General features: G+C 35.8%; 4 protein-coding genes across 4 annotated transcripts; 1 reads left to right on the forward strand and 3 right to left on the reverse strand.

The window, feature by feature from the left end:
• Positions 1–666: 666 nt before the first annotated feature.
• Prosbeta2 (Proteasome beta2 subunit) lies at positions 667–1,778 on the reverse strand. Its single transcript, XM_068302418.1, has 3 exons — positions 1,626–1,778; positions 1,394–1,573; positions 667–1,327 (listed from the first exon to the last, which is right to left on the reverse strand). The coding sequence occupies exons 1-3, from the start codon at positions 1,685–1,687 to the stop codon at positions 751–753; spliced, it is 819 nt and encodes a 272-aa protein (XP_068158519.1). The 5' UTR covers positions 1,688–1,778; the 3' UTR covers positions 667–750.
• A 609-nt stretch (positions 1,779–2,387) lies between these two features.
• mRpL39 (mitochondrial ribosomal protein L39) lies at positions 2,388–3,915 on the forward strand. Its single transcript, XM_068302434.1, has 5 exons — positions 2,388–2,542; positions 2,700–3,018; positions 3,081–3,181; positions 3,250–3,692; positions 3,784–3,915. The coding sequence occupies exons 1-5, from the start codon at positions 2,470–2,472 to the stop codon at positions 3,841–3,843; spliced, it is 996 nt and encodes a 331-aa protein (XP_068158535.1). The 5' UTR covers positions 2,388–2,469; the 3' UTR covers positions 3,844–3,915.
• Positions 3,900–10,411, reverse strand: Zip71B (Zinc/iron regulated transporter-related protein 71B). Its single transcript, XM_068302433.1, is given in 6 exon segments — positions 3,900–5,815; positions 5,818–5,896; positions 5,898–6,082; positions 6,141–6,455; positions 7,392–7,662; positions 10,119–10,411. Coding segments are annotated over 6 exon segments (1,686 nt in total). The 5' UTR covers positions 10,260–10,411; the 3' UTR covers positions 3,900–5,120.
• Positions 10,412–11,409: 998 nt separating this feature from the next.
• Positions 11,410–14,488, reverse strand: mnd (minidiscs). Its single transcript, XM_068302471.1, has 4 exons — positions 13,678–14,488; positions 12,690–12,908; positions 12,025–12,620; positions 11,410–11,961 (listed from the first exon to the last, which is right to left on the reverse strand). Exons 1-4 carry the CDS (start codon positions 13,997–13,999, stop codon positions 11,575–11,577), a joined length of 1,524 nt encoding a protein of 507 aa, XP_068158572.1. The 5' UTR covers positions 14,000–14,488; the 3' UTR covers positions 11,410–11,574.
• Between the last annotated feature and the right edge of the window lie 252 nt (positions 14,489–14,740).

Genomic DNA, 14,740 nt, shown 5'->3' on the forward strand with positions numbered 1-14,740 from the left:
AGATTTTTTATTCTATTTTTTAAAAATTAAATGTTTTGTTAGTGTTGTATTTATGGCAATGCGATGCTTAAATACCCGTACGATAGGAAACATATTAAAGGCAATTTGAACTGTTCTTAATTTGTATTTACGAACCTTTTTTTCATATATGTACGTAAGTGTCTGAATGATATTGCTTATAATCAATATATGTATATTAGTTTAATATAAGAAAGGTTTACGAACTTCTTTTTGATATGCGTCTCATTCAGAGGCTATCTGTTTTTTTTTTAAATTATTTCCAAAGCGACTAGTTTAGTCATCTATTCATATTTAGAATTAGTTTTAAATCCTAGACAAACGATAATCAACAGAAAGTACTAATAGTGAAATTTTTAGCATGTCGAGTTTTGGATAAATTGTATGTATAGTTAAACTTAATTGTTGTGTCTAATGTTTCCGGGTTCACTGCGTTTGTGGATCCAAATAGTCGTTTTAATATGTATGTATATAAGTAAATCCAAATGAATGCGACAGTTAATAAATGATATTTAAATAGTCGTCGGCTAGGAAACTCTCGTAAAGGCATGTTTTCGACCAAAGCAACGTATAGTTTTAGAATTAATGATTAGACCGAAGCATAATACTCACTCAAAGTTCTAATAAAAGAGTAATTCAACCACAAAATGAAATTAAAGCAAATCTTCTTTGCAATTTATTAAAGCCCTCCATGGAAAAAAATGTGACATTATGAAAGAGATAATCTATACTCTAAGTTTCCATGGGCACTACTGTATGGACACGCTCGGTGATCTGTAAGTCCTTTATGGTGGTATGTAAAACAGAAGTTGTGCCGCGCTTAAAGCGATAGTCCAATTTTCGTTCCCCTTTCTTATTGGCAAGCTCGAAGTTGCGCAAGTACTCCACGCTATTTTCGCGAATTACGCAAAGGTCAACGTTTGAGCCAGACCCCAAATCGTTGAAAATGCCAAAAGCAATTGCATCTCGGACCAATAGCTTACCATCCTCCTCTGACATATCGGGTTTCCAACGACTTTCAAATACAGACATGGCGGCCAAACTGCCAGAGCCCATGGTAGCATAAGGTAACTTGTCCGAGCTGCCATGGGGATGAATGGAATATAGATGTGGTCCTGTCTTATCTACACCTCCCAACACCAGAGCCGCGCTAATATGACCCTGGTAGCGGAAAAGCATCTGCTTCAGCATCACATTGGCGGCCACCACGCGGACCTGGCGATTTGTGTTTAAGCGGTGCAACTCCAACTGAGATGAAATCAAATCCGTGGTCATCTCTGTATCTGCAGCTGTGCCAGCACCACAGCAGCTGTGGGAAAAAAGTTAATTAGTTTTGCATTTACTTCGGGGCATTCTTATAAAAATTATTGCTTACTAAATGTTTTCTGCAAGATAATGTATCTTGCTGCAATTCTTATCCGACACTATTGGTCCCTCGGTGGCTCTAGTGTCTGCTCCGAGGATAACACCATCTTTATATATAATACCAACGATAGTGGTGCCCGTCTTGGTCATGGTAGGCGGCTTAAAGCCTTGTTGCAAGAGAATAAAATTGCTAAGAGAAAAATATAAGATAGATCACAGCACATTTCGTTTTTCTAACTTACCGCTTGCAATTGTCGAAATTAAAACCAGCTTTTGGCAAATCGCGAGCCAAATCCAAATCCATTTTATATTTTGTAAATTACTTTTTGTAAAGACGAAGAGTTAAAGCGGAATGACAAACAAAATTGTAGCAGCAGTTCCAATGGTTTCTAACACTGTTATTTATTGGTGTTGCCAAGTGGTTTTTAATATCAGTGATGCGAGTGGAATAAAATTCGATAAATATTAAAAATGTATGAAATTGTTGTGTTTTTCTAACAAACATGAACAAGATAAATGTGCAATGCAAAAAAAAAAAACTCCACAATATATTTTATTGTAAAAAATATAGAATTTGTCAAGTTAAGACGGTATATTAGTGTTACCATATTTTAAATACATTTATGCGCACTCATTTTAAAATGTTGCACATAATATGGAGCATAAAATAAAATATCGATGTTTGGTAATATTGAATTTTTTGAAGTTTAAAGATAATATCGAATGAACATTATTTAAATCAAGAAATCATTTAGAAATGAGAATCGTTCGTTTTTTTTATATAACATACAATACAATGAGTTATATTGTAAAATGTTGTATTGTAAATGTGTTAAAATGCAAATAGTAAAAATTCTCAAATTGACATTGATTAGTCCTACTAATAGGCTTGCGAAAATGTGCACCTCTAATATTTAATTTGAGGTATATGTATGCCAGAAAAAAATGAATTTGGCCCAAGATGACAACAACATCGATACATTACTTTTTACAAAAATATCGATAACATCGATGCTACCATTACACATGTCTCTCCAGCTCTAACATAATAATAAAATTCTAAAAAAAAAAAAATTATAAATTGCCATGTCCGCGGCAACTAAAATACATAAAGCAACTTGGTGTGCTATTAGAAACCTGGAACAATATCGTACAAAAGGTGGCTTGATTGATACTCATATTCTTCTTTGATAAAAAATGGATCAATTGTTTTACATAATACAGGCACATTTTTGTGCACAATGCCGCTTTTGGTCTATTAATTCATATTTATTTTTTACTCAAAGTAAATTAATTAAATTTTGAATAACTTACAGCCAAATTTAGTTCCTCTGCCATTGGTACACGCAATGAATTGTTTAATCAGGAACAGCGACGTCAGCGGGATGCCGTTGGTCGAATTGAGAAAATCGAAGTTCGTTATTTAGGACTACCCGAAGATGTTACGTTGTTGATGAATAATCACATCTCCACGCCGTATAATTGTGCCCAGCACTTGAGTGAGGGACATTGCAAACGTTCGGCTTTGGCCCTAATCGATGGCACAATTCCTTGGGATATGCATCGACCATTGCAGGAGTCGTGCACCTTGCAGCTTTTACCTTTTAATGTATCTGAACCACATGTAATTAATAAGTATGATAGTACATGTACATTCACTAGCAAAGAAGGGTAACAATGGTTTCCTCTGTTTTTAGAGCATTTTGGAGGACCTGCAGTTTTTTGTTGGGAGCCGCTTTGCACAAGTCATTCAAATCAGAGGCTAATCTACAATTACACAGTTTCCCTGGACCTAATAGTAAGTCGTAACGACCAGAATATCAGTAATATTTTACATTAATACGTGTGTATTGTCTTTTTTTTTAGTTAAATCCGGTAGTTTTGTGCATGACATAGTTCTTAGTAGTCAAAGCTGGCAGCCGTCAAAGTCTGAATTACGTGCCATTTCCGCTGAAATGGTAAAAATGGCAGCCCAGGACCTTCCAATCGAGCGGCTGGATGTGCAACAAGAGTTGGCTTATGAGATGTTTAAAGATTCACGTTATAAAAGTGAACAACTTCCCAGTATAGGAAAACAAAACCAAGGCCGCGTGACCCTCTATCGAGTAGGCGATCACATAGATATCTCACGTGGACCCATGGTAGCATCCACCCGTTTTTTAGGCAAGTGTACTATCGGAGTCTCGCATAAATTGGCGAATGAAGGCTCATCTGGCGCTTTTTATCGCATTCAGGGAATAGCCTTGCCCAGCGGATATATGCTAAATCATTTTGCCTTCGGCTTGCTAGAACAACGTGCCCAGAAATTGGTAAGCTAAATGTTTTATTGGCTACTATTTTACAGCTTCTCTATATAAACCCCATATTAAAAACATTTACATTTTTTATTTATATTTTAAGAATTCCGCTCGCCTGCCTCATGAACCATTCGAAGAGCCACAACAAATGCAAATATCTTAAACTGTTTAATGTTAAGGTGTATAGAGCGCATTAAAGAGACTTGGACGATAATCCGATTTCATTTTAATAGAAGTACGCTTTTATTTTCGTTCACTATATTCTTATTATACTTATATTTATCTTAGGTGCTAATCAAACGATAAACTATGTGGTAACACTGAATTCCGAGAACTTTACACTCATTCTTTAGTTTGGCGGTCGTTAGATGTATCAAACTATTATTTTGCTTGTTCGTGGTTGAAAATAAAAACAACATTATTTTGGACTTTGTCGGAAACAGACACATCTGTAGAAGGTGTCCAAATGTATTAGCAAATACAAACACAAATTTTTTTGTTTTGAATCTCGAGCCGGCAAAAAATAATGTTTTGATTTCGTAATCTTAAAATAGTTTTCACAATAATTAAACAAGAGATTTCTCATAATATAGAGGATATCTATGTACGTATGTATAAGATTTATTCATATACGTATGTACATGCATAACCCAATATTATCAGGTGAAAAAAAGTCAAAAAGCTTAAGGGTGTTTTAAGAATCAATCACAAAAAGTCAGAAAGTGTATTTTGTACACTCTGATTAAGACACAATTAATAAATGGCATAGGATTACACTTTAAATCATGCACCCAGAAAGTGAAATGGTACAAAAAAATGCATCTAAAAATTTTCAGATGTGTGTATGTGTATGTATGTACATATATGTATACTCTTAAGAAACTGGGGTATTTATTAATTTTGTCTCAATCATTAATTTTGAAGCCATTAGGATGAAGCTTGGTATTTAAGCTAGTTTTAACAGTTTGTACAGGTCACATTTAGTGCTATGCGAAAAATCAGCAAAGAGTTAGAGTATTTTTATAAAATTTAAACATGAGATTTTACTGTGAAACCTCATAGATTCAAAGATTCAAGTTATTATATTTACACACATACAATTGTCTTGCTTAGGGATTGGGGGAAGGACAATTACCGGTATAGCGAAATAGAATGGGACAGAGTGAGAGTGAGAGTGTGCACAGTTTTATGTATTAAGACTCCAAAGAAGAGTTGGGGAAAATATAAAGTTTATGGCCAAGGACTACAGAGGGTTATAAATATGTACACTTCGCACTTAGCTTCCTCGACCTTAACAAGTTTGAACACTTACATTTAGTTGAAACTATAGGGGAGGTCCCAAAACAAATCACCAGGTGGAGATTTTTGTCATTAATTTATGTAAATTCTAAGACTGAGATTCCTAAATAAACATTCAATGGTTGTTTTATTTGCAGTGCATTAGAAACTTTTGAACAAGCCCTCCAAGTCATGTTCATTCACTGCAATCAGTAACATTATTAAACCTCCCAACAAAATACCAAATATTTGTATTAGTATTCCTTTTGGATCTTTTGCCATGTTTGGATTGTGAGCTACACTCATAGTAGGCACTAGATCAGCAAAAGCTATATAAAGAAAAGAACCAGCTGTAGCCGCATAAATCCATTGGGTCATATCATTGCCGACTCCAGCAATGAATAATCCTATCGACATTCCTACAAAACTTAAAACTGAACTTACAATATTCATATAAACAGCCCGACGAATCGATACCCCTGTTTGGAGGAGCAAAGCAAAGTCACCCAGTTCGTGAGGTAGTTCATGGCAGAGGACAGCAAAAGTGGTTGCTAAACCTGTAACAGGATCACTGGCAAAGGCAGCTCCAATTGCCAAACCATCTGTAAGATTGTGCAGTCCATCTCCTATTATGACCATGAAAGCAACGGAACTAAGTGGCCGCTCAGGTGATTTTTTATCAAGCTTGGACTCCTGCAACATGGTGTTTAATTCGCGTGGTGGCAAAGCTTCCTCCGGTTTGTCCACGTGGCCGTGCGAGTGACCATGTCCATGACTATGACCGTGAGCCTCATGATTGTCCTTCAATAGAGGCAACAGGTTTTCCAACATGTACATAAACAATGCGGCCAAAAAGAGCAGCCGCACAACAGAGCAGCTTCACTACTATGCTTGTGGCCAGTTCCCATCATCGATTCGACTGCATGCTCATGTTTTTTTTTCTTTAAACAGAGCGTGCGGTAGCAAATGCATGAGAGCGTCACCAGCCAAAGTCCCCACCGCAATGGCCACCAAGAACTTGAGTATCCCGTGATACGCCGTAGTCTTCATCAACGGAACGAGCAGAATGCCCAATAAGCCGCACACGGAAAGAACGAGCATCGAGATACTTGCAAATAACCACGCTAGAATATTGTAAAATTAACATGCGAAACAATCACATTTGGCATAACTATTACTTACCACTCCATATCTTATATTTTCCACTCTGCTCGTCATGCGTGCGGGGCACTGGCTGAATGCACACGCCATTGTCTATTTGCGATAAAAGTGCGGGACACAACTTCATAAACGCCCTTGGCGTAATGCGCACTGAGTTAATAAAGTCATTGTATTCTTCTTCATGGTTGTGGAGTCGTTCCTCAGCCATAGTTGTGTCCTTTGTAAAATCTCTTCGATACAGTTTGTTCTTGATTAAATCATTGTGATCTACAAGAAGCGAGAGCAGGGATTTGGGGGATAGACAGTCAGCTGCAGGTAACGGCTCGCCTTCTGGTGCTGCTGAATAGTTCAATTAAATACACACAATGCACATATGTATGTATGTGCATCTATTAAAAACAATTGCACTCAGGACTCAATTAAATCAGGACGGAAAAGTTTGTAATAGTTATCCTTGCAATAATTAGTTTTCCGAAGTAATAGATATTGGTTTCCCAACTGCACTTATGCAACATTTATATTTAAGCCGTAAGGCTGAAACAGTTGAATATTTTTATTTATTTGGATGTCTTATCGTTGGAGAACATATAGTTTCCTATAGCCTTTTGTAGTGTTGATATTGGGTTGACATTGGGTTTCTTTGCTAAAATAAATTTCAATTTATCTTATTTTGTTATAGCATCTCGTTTCTATTGCTTACTTCCGGAACTGAAAATGCATTTACTGACGGAACTGTGTCTGTATGTATAAATCCAACATTGAATTTGAGAAAGGCATGTCTAAGCCGTTTATAGCCATACCCAAAGCTGTAGCAGCTATTGTTGGCGATTGAAAAAAAGTGCCCACATTTCATTCTTGATTTATGTTTACACATATGTATGTACATAAATATGTACAATCATATGTATGTAAGTATGTACAATGTACATACATATGTACATATGTATGTACTAACATTGAAATAAATTTGTCTGCCAGCAGTGGCGGAATGTAGCGGAAGACTCATGGAAATACGTAATAATTGAATTTTCCAGCATATATGTACATATGTATGTATGTATGTAATCATGTATGTATGTACATATGTATGTATAATTGTCATTTATGTACATAAGTACTTTTCAGTTGATTGTGCTAAGAAAATCCCTGGACTTGGCATTTATTGCCTTGTTGGTTACTTGGAGTGCTATCTAAATTACCTGTTTACCTTCTAGATTATCTCTTTATGAAGTCTATTTGGTTTTTGCCAAGCATTATGTTATTGCGACTTACCTCTGCTTTCTCTGGGGTGGCGATGCTTCGGATCGTGTATTTCCAAGAAGTCAGGCATGGAACTTGTTACATCTGTGTGATTTCTTATGACCACTACTTGAACATCGGGCGCGGCATCTTCGCCCGGTGAATTAAGTTTAGTCTGCTGTCCGATGGCACTTGAGTTGACTTTCCTTTCGTTGTAGCCCTGGGGTCGATGCTCTTTCAGGGTGTGCGAAGGTTCGAATTGAATCTGTCCCAGTCCCAAACTGAACATCAAATGTTCGAGACCCTGGATAAGTAAATTAATGGTGAATGCGATTAATGCACGATTCATTTAATTAAAGTAACAACCGCCTTTAACATCGCAGCTGACAACTGTTTAAGCTCGTGTTATCTATGTAGGTTGGTTAATTGTTCAAATATTGTAGTGCTATTAAAGTGATTTTAATGCGGCATCCTCGCTGTTCCACTTTAGGCAATCTCTCACATATCTGTATCTAAAATTTAATTGACACCTTTTTGTATGGTTTCCACAATTTGCAGATTATCGCAGATTATGTTTGCAAATACATGCAAACATACATACATATGTATTCCTACATATATTTTATTAAATATACATATGTATACATATATGTACATACTAGTATGTAAGCTTACATATGTATGTATATATTCCTGAAGAATAGAGCGGATAGATACATACATACATATTTCTGTTGGTAATTTCTTTTTGATAATGGCTTGATTTACCTGTCAAACTGTAGCAAAAATAATTGTATTTAAAAAGATGTATGTATATACATACATATGCACATACATACATACATCTGAAAGATCACAAACGTCTAATGTAAATATGTACATATGTATGGGAGAGTCGAAAATCTTTATTTATGGACTAGCTTAGAGATCGAAAATCGAAAGGAGAAAGTAATTGCCATAACAGTATTAAGTTATTATGTGCCTAAATTATTTATTTGAAGTATATTATTTTTCACACGATCCCCAAGTTAACTCAGATTTTGGCACAGTATACCAAATATTTCAAGAATTTCAATTCAAATGTCAACCAGTCTTGGAGAACTCCATATTAAAGCACACGTATTTCGTTAGCCCACGGAATCTTTCTACATGGTTGGTATGCTCCAAGCGTTATCTGTCTTAGGTGAAGCTATTCGTTGCGTCGACTTGGACATACCTACTAAAAAGTTATCCTAAATCAACTAAACTTACATTCATAGACAAGACTGAACAATACTCTGGCGTATCTGTCGGCCAGTTCTAACCCGCTGATGTTTTCAGTAATAATAATGAAGTAAGTTGGCACGAATAGGTACGCATAGATTGAATATTTTCATAACATTTGGTGGACTGTTAGGTGATGATAACAAAAATTATTGCTTTGTATCCACAATACTCATATGAATTCCTGTTTTTTTGTCTGAAGCGAGTCCTTTGAATGTTTTGGAAAGGACTCTACGCGGTTGCTAAATAGTTTGGAGAGCATGGAGAGTACTACCCCTAATCTTAAAAAAAAAACAGCTTTAGTTAGTTTAACCAAAAGTTTTTTAATCTTACAATTAGACAATATCTTTACATTTGGCTCGACATTTCTGTCTCATTCGGAACTTACAGTTTCATCATACCAAATGACGAGGTATACAAGCTTAAAATTGGATATTAACTGGTAACATTCACTGATGAAAACAAATTTTATTTACCATGATCAAATGGAACGGGCTATTTTCGTAGATAGATACATTTATGATGTGAACTAAACTTTGTGACTCTACCCTTAAACTTAAATTAGTCACGGTCATGCGGAGAGAGATCATCTAGACTGTTGATTATACATACATATGTATGTACATATGTACGTATACTTACATATGTATGTATGTATAATTATGCTTAGTTACATAGTACCCTTTCACACATGATTCAGGTAGATCTAGGGTATCAATACTATTTCACTAATTTGACATTTAGTATGGATGGAGCGTTTTACGGATTGTGTCGGCCGACGTGGACTACGCATGAGTAATGTCAATTTGGACTAGACTTGGAATAGTTTATAGACACACGCGTATTGTATATGGTCAGCGACTGTTGTCAGACTTTTGTTCATATTGCGAAAGGTACAACTGTGTGCATATGTGTGTGTGTGTGTGTGTGTGTGTGTGTGTGTGTGTATTTCTTTAAACAGGGGTTCGCTTAAATGTAAATGCAGTAGAACCATCTTCCTCATTAGCTAGTACTCTTATCAGGCAATCTTCTAATCTAGGCGTGAAGATTTCCTCCTGTGCGCGCATGCCGCAGCGCTCATGCCCATGCCCGACCAGTCTATATTATATATCACAATGATAAAAAGTTATACAAGACCTTTGTTGATTAAATTTATGACAATGCCAACAATAAGACGACACAGACTTAACTACACTTGTCTGGTCTTTAGTTTGAGTTCGTGCCATAAAGAAATTATTCTGCGTATCGCAACTGAACATAAAGATTAACTGTAAAGGCATAATAAACCTGCTGCAAGTATTTTGTTTGTTTAGCACCTAGAAAATGTTGAACTTTCACAACGAATAGGTAAATATAGTCGGGTATTGACCAATTTGACAAAATGTTACTAATTTTATTTTTAACCGCAAAGCCCAACGAAGCGTGCGTGTTTACAATTCACTGATGAGAAGACAAGGCTGCAGACTTTATTATCTCATATTAGTTTTCGTTATTTACCTCAAAGTTGATGCTCCCACCATCGCCATATTTTTGAAATATCTGCCCCAAATATCGATTATATTCTGTAGAGCCTTGGCCCGGCGAAGCACTAAAAAGTGTTCCTACAAGAAACACGACTATGATCGATTTTGAATCCATTGAAATATCGTCGCACTTTAAACCCTCTTTTGAATGGTACGGAAAAAAATAACCACTTTTTGAAACTACAATAATTTTAACGTCATTTCTGATGGCGATCCGTCTACGAAGCGACTACGAAGCGCACTTTACTCTGCTACTGATCTCTGGCTTTTAAATAATGGTTATTGCAGGCAAACACTGCGTATCTTTCACTATGTCACCTTTGAGCGAGTAAGTACTCGTTACTTTCCAAAGCTTTTAGTGCCCGCTAGCAGTATCGGTTAAGCTCTTAAATGACCCCGCTTCTTAACTGTTACTAGCTAATGCAAAGCTTTGTTCAAAGATTTCGGTGGGCGTTAAGATTTTGATTAGCTTGAAGCGCTTAGATCCAGCAGAGTTCTTTAACTGGACATTTTAAATACTTTTGATTGATACGTAATCAATTTGATTTTATATATTTTGATGTACATATGATCTTCAGTTACCTGTGTCAGAGCCTAAACAATTTTTCGGTTTTTACCAATAAAATCTAGTTATATTATTTATTAAAGACGGATGGAATGAAGCTTTTGACTGCTACCTTCTGACACTACGGCTCATTTTGTTAACAATTTTTGCCACATTTTCCTTTCCCCCATATTTAAAATAAAAACCAATCTTCCCCTCAAACTTTGAGACATTCATCATTATCAGCAATAGCCTAGCCACCTAATTGGAAGCTCTTGGAAGTTTTTGTGTTATTTCTTACTTCCGTCAAAGTATATTGTTTAAAAATAAACCATCAAATTTGCGAATCATTGAGGATCATTTAATTTGTTACCTAGATTAGAAATATTTGAATAAGAATTCGCCCTGAAGCTGATCAATAATACATTCTAGTTACATTGAATTGTGTAATTATAGTTAAATCAAGCATAATGATTTAATTTGTACCAGGTTGAATGGCTTTATAAAAACCGCCAGCATTTTTAATTGACAATTTAGTTCTTTTCATTCGCTTTATTATACAAAAATTCTATTTTTATGATATGAATCTTAAAGTATATTTTATATTTATGTTGTATATGGGATTTTTATTGTATATGTGTATATCTATGTATATAAACATGTCTTTTAGATTTGCTTCTTTTAAAGGAACTCTTCTTTTTTACGAAATATACATAATTCATTTGGAATATAATTTTGAGTTATTTACAATAACATTTTGTGCGATCCTTATGACTTTTTAAACTATTAATTGTGGCTTATTGTTAATGTTAATTACAAAAAAAATGTGTATCCTTCAAAAAATTTGTAGAAAGGCACTTATCAATAGCTCATTTTTGTAAAAAGCCTAATCAAATTTTTCCTGATTTGGCATACAGATGAAAAATTTTGAACACCACATATTGATGGCCTGCGATGTATCTGCTAACCAATTGACGGGATGATGTATGGTGAGATAATAAACTGGAATTCCCGATAGTATTATAATTGTGCCAATACCCACTTCGAAGGGCGATTGCGAGCAGGACGAGATCACCAGAAAGAGGCAAACAATGAGATATATGACAGGAAGTATCAAACTAACCCGGATTGGGCGCTCTGTCTTTGGTTGTTTATAACGTAACCATAAAAGTCCCGACACCGAGATGAGTGTAAATAGGGCCTCCACATAACTGACATAGTTAATCAACACATAGGTATCCTCGATGAAGAGTAAAAGCAATGTCAAAGCACCCTTGAAATTAAGTAGAGTACATTATTAAATCGAACTAGTGCAGAACTCTGTGTACAAACTTACCAAAAATATCAGGGATGGTATTGGCGTCAAGCAGTTTACGTTAATCAATGATATAGCAGCTGGTAAATGTCCATTTCTAGCTCCAACAAAGAATAACCTCGACGATGCGAATATCGCTCCATTCAGCGAGCCAAACGTCGAACAGGCCACTGCGAATGGCATTATCCAGGACATATATCCCAGCATTTTGTCGCCAAATGTCACAGCCACCGCGTCGGATGAGAGAATTTCTTCCGTGGATAGTACAGAAAAGTATGCTATATTAGTGATCATGTAAATGATTGTCACCACCGGCATAGATATGCATATAGCCTTTGGCAAATTTCTGTAAGGATCCTTTAATTCTTCGGTCACGAAGTTCAGATAGTTCCATCCAGAGTATGAAAACAAGCCGCTGTAGAAGGCCAAAGCTATATAGCCTGGAGATTGGAGGCCACCATCGAAGGGCTTATCCCAGTGCTCAGTATTTCCATTGAACAAATACCAAACTCCAGCGCCGACTATGACCAGAAGAGCCACCACTTTAGTGCCCGTAAAAATATCCGTGACCCGAGTGACCCATTTAACGTTATAGCAATTTATAACAGTTAACACACCTTTGAAAAAGAAGTGACGAGATCCATAAAGTTATTGGGTTTACCTACCCAACTTATAGCGTAACTTACATATCATGGCAGCTGCAAGTAGCTGAACAGCCTCGATGGGTGCCTCACACGATGGCCAGAAGGGTTTCAGCAAATACTGTGCAAAGGTCAAAGCCGTTATCGCATTACCCGTCGGGACCAAGATTAGTAGGGCAACCCAAAGATATAGAAATGCCGGAAGTGGACCAAATGCTGCTCCGATATACGCATAATCACCGCCTGATTTAGGTATCATGGTGCCTAAAAAGGTACGGGACAAATAGCATTATTTTCTTATAATACAAAATTTAGCATAAAAGAATTAAATTAGATTGCAGTTACATATAATCATCTAACGAATAACACTAAACGCAAGGTATGTAATTATTCTGCACATTATTGGTTCTTTTTTAATATTCTGTGACAGCTTCAAGTTCAAGAAACCATAAGTTTATTTTAATTACAGTCTACGAAAATGTTTGAGTCTTAATAAACTGGTCTTGTCAGATCAAATTATTCAGCTGTTTTAACAAATGACGTAAGAATTGATCTGCTGTAAGCAAATCAACTAAACTGAAACATAATACTGAAATTAGCCCTAGATACATAGATTAGATTTATTAAGTAGCTTGCTAAATGTACATTTGCTTGTTACATGTAAATACACACTTACATGTATGAATGTACTTGTACATATACATACATACATATGTATGTACATATATACATACGTCGATCTATAGGTCAACTTCTTAACCACATTTTCATTTTAATAGTAAGACAGTGTCAAAAAGTCGACATGACCTCCTATATAAATTTGTATTAAATCAGCAAGTTTACTTGAACTACTTATACTAAATACTTTATGAACTGCAAGCTAACCAAAAAATATACAAATGTACATACATACATACATACATATGTATTCACGTATTTTTATATGTACATACATACATACATACATATGTATGTAATTGTAAACATGAAAAAAAAATAGGAGCGTATTTTTATCACCCACCTCATTACTCACCCAATTCCGCATAACATAGAGCTCCCACCATGCTGAGTACTCCGCATAATACCCAAACAATAAGCGATTGTCCAATGGAACCGGAAAACTTGAGTACTCCTTTGGGGCTGACAAAAATGCCAGAGCCGACAATCACACCGACAATGATGGCCACGCCGTCAAGAAGACCGATTTGTTTTTTCAACTGAACACCCGAAACATTGCTGGAACTCTTCGAAGTGGTTGAACCGGAGCGAGCACGTTGCTTGCCAGAGGCTTCTGCTGAAGGCACCTCAAATACTTGGCGGGGAATTAATGTTTCGCTAGCCTGAACTCGCGCCATGTTTTTGTGATTTTGCTTAAACTAAGCGTTTCTTAAAGATTTATTTTTCTTTAATTTGAAATCGTTTTTTAAATTTTTTATTTGTTCTATGTATGTATGTATTTATGTATTATTCATATAATTTCATTGCTTTTATCGTTCTTAGTTTTCAGTGCACTGTTTTCTAGTGCCAGCGTGAATATTATTTGAAACGTTTCAAATACAATTTTTATCTCGTGTTGTTGTGTTTGTTGTACTAGGCCACATGCTTTTGTTTGTTTGCCTTTGTATTTGTATTTCATTTTTTTTTTTTGTACTGAACAGTTATCATAGCTCACACGTGGATCTTGCTGTTAGAGTTCGTTTTAAGTAAAGAGACATATTTTTCTGTCTACTACGATTTATTTTAATAAAGAGGACACATGGTTAAAAAAAAAAAAAACCCAATTCAAATTTGTCTTTTTTAAATTGCGACCGCTCTCTGCACGCTCTGAATTCAAACTAAGTTTGAAACACAATTTTTACTCCCCTTTATGCGTCTAGTCGACGAAACTGTCGTCGGAACTTCTGCTTTTGCGTTTGCCTTTGCCTGCTTTTTTTACGTTCAACTTTGACTTTGCATTCAATATTGTTATTTGTGGGTCGACACAGCTGCGTTTACTCTTTGTTTTTTCTCTCTCTCTTTACATCTCTTTTCTTTGCATGTTTGTATGTATGTATGTATGTACATACATACATATGTATGTACATCTGTATTTCTTT

This window comes from Drosophila tropicalis, unplaced genomic scaffold (assembly GCF_018151085.1).
Source record: "Drosophila tropicalis isolate 14030-0801.00 unplaced genomic scaffold, ASM1815108v1 contig_993, whole genome shotgun sequence".
Lineage (NCBI taxonomy): Eukaryota > Metazoa > Arthropoda > Insecta > Diptera > Drosophilidae > Drosophila > Drosophila tropicalis.

Excerpts from the sequence above, each read along its gene's own strand:
- Prosbeta2 (XM_068302418.1), bottom strand. The coding sequence starts at position 1,687 with ATGGATTTGGATTTGGCTCGCGATTTGCCAAAAGCTGGTTTTAATTTC. Across the intron at positions 1,574-1,625 it reads AATTTCGACAATTGCAAGCG|CAATTTTATTCTCTTGCAAC; the intron begins GTAAGTTAGAAA and ends TTTTTCTCTTAG. Across the intron at positions 1,328-1,393 it reads TATCTTGCAGAAAACATTTA|CTGCTGTGGTGCTGGCACAG; the intron begins GTAAGCAATAAT and ends TTTTTCCCACAG.
- mRpL39 (XM_068302434.1), top strand. The coding sequence starts at position 2,470 with ATGTCCGCGGCAACTAAAATACATAAAGCAACTTGGTGTGCTATTAGA. Across the intron at positions 2,543-2,699 it reads GGAACAATATCGTACAAAAG|CCAAATTTAGTTCCTCTGCC; the intron begins GTGGCTTGATTG and ends AATAACTTACAG. Across the intron at positions 3,693-3,783 it reads AACAACGTGCCCAGAAATTG|AATTCCGCTCGCCTGCCTCA; the intron begins GTAAGCTAAATG and ends TTATATTTTAAG.
- mnd (XM_068302471.1), bottom strand. The coding sequence starts at position 13,999 with ATGGCGCGAGTTCAGGCTAGCGAAACATTAATTCCCCGCCAAGTATTT. Across the intron at positions 12,909-13,677 it reads TCTATGTTATGCGGAATTGG|GCACCATGATACCTAAATCA; the intron begins GTGAGTAATGAG and ends GTACCTTTTTAG. Across the intron at positions 11,962-12,024 it reads TACCATCCCTGATATTTTTG|GGTGCTTTGACATTGCTTTT; the intron begins GTAAGTTTGTAC and ends CTTAATTTCAAG.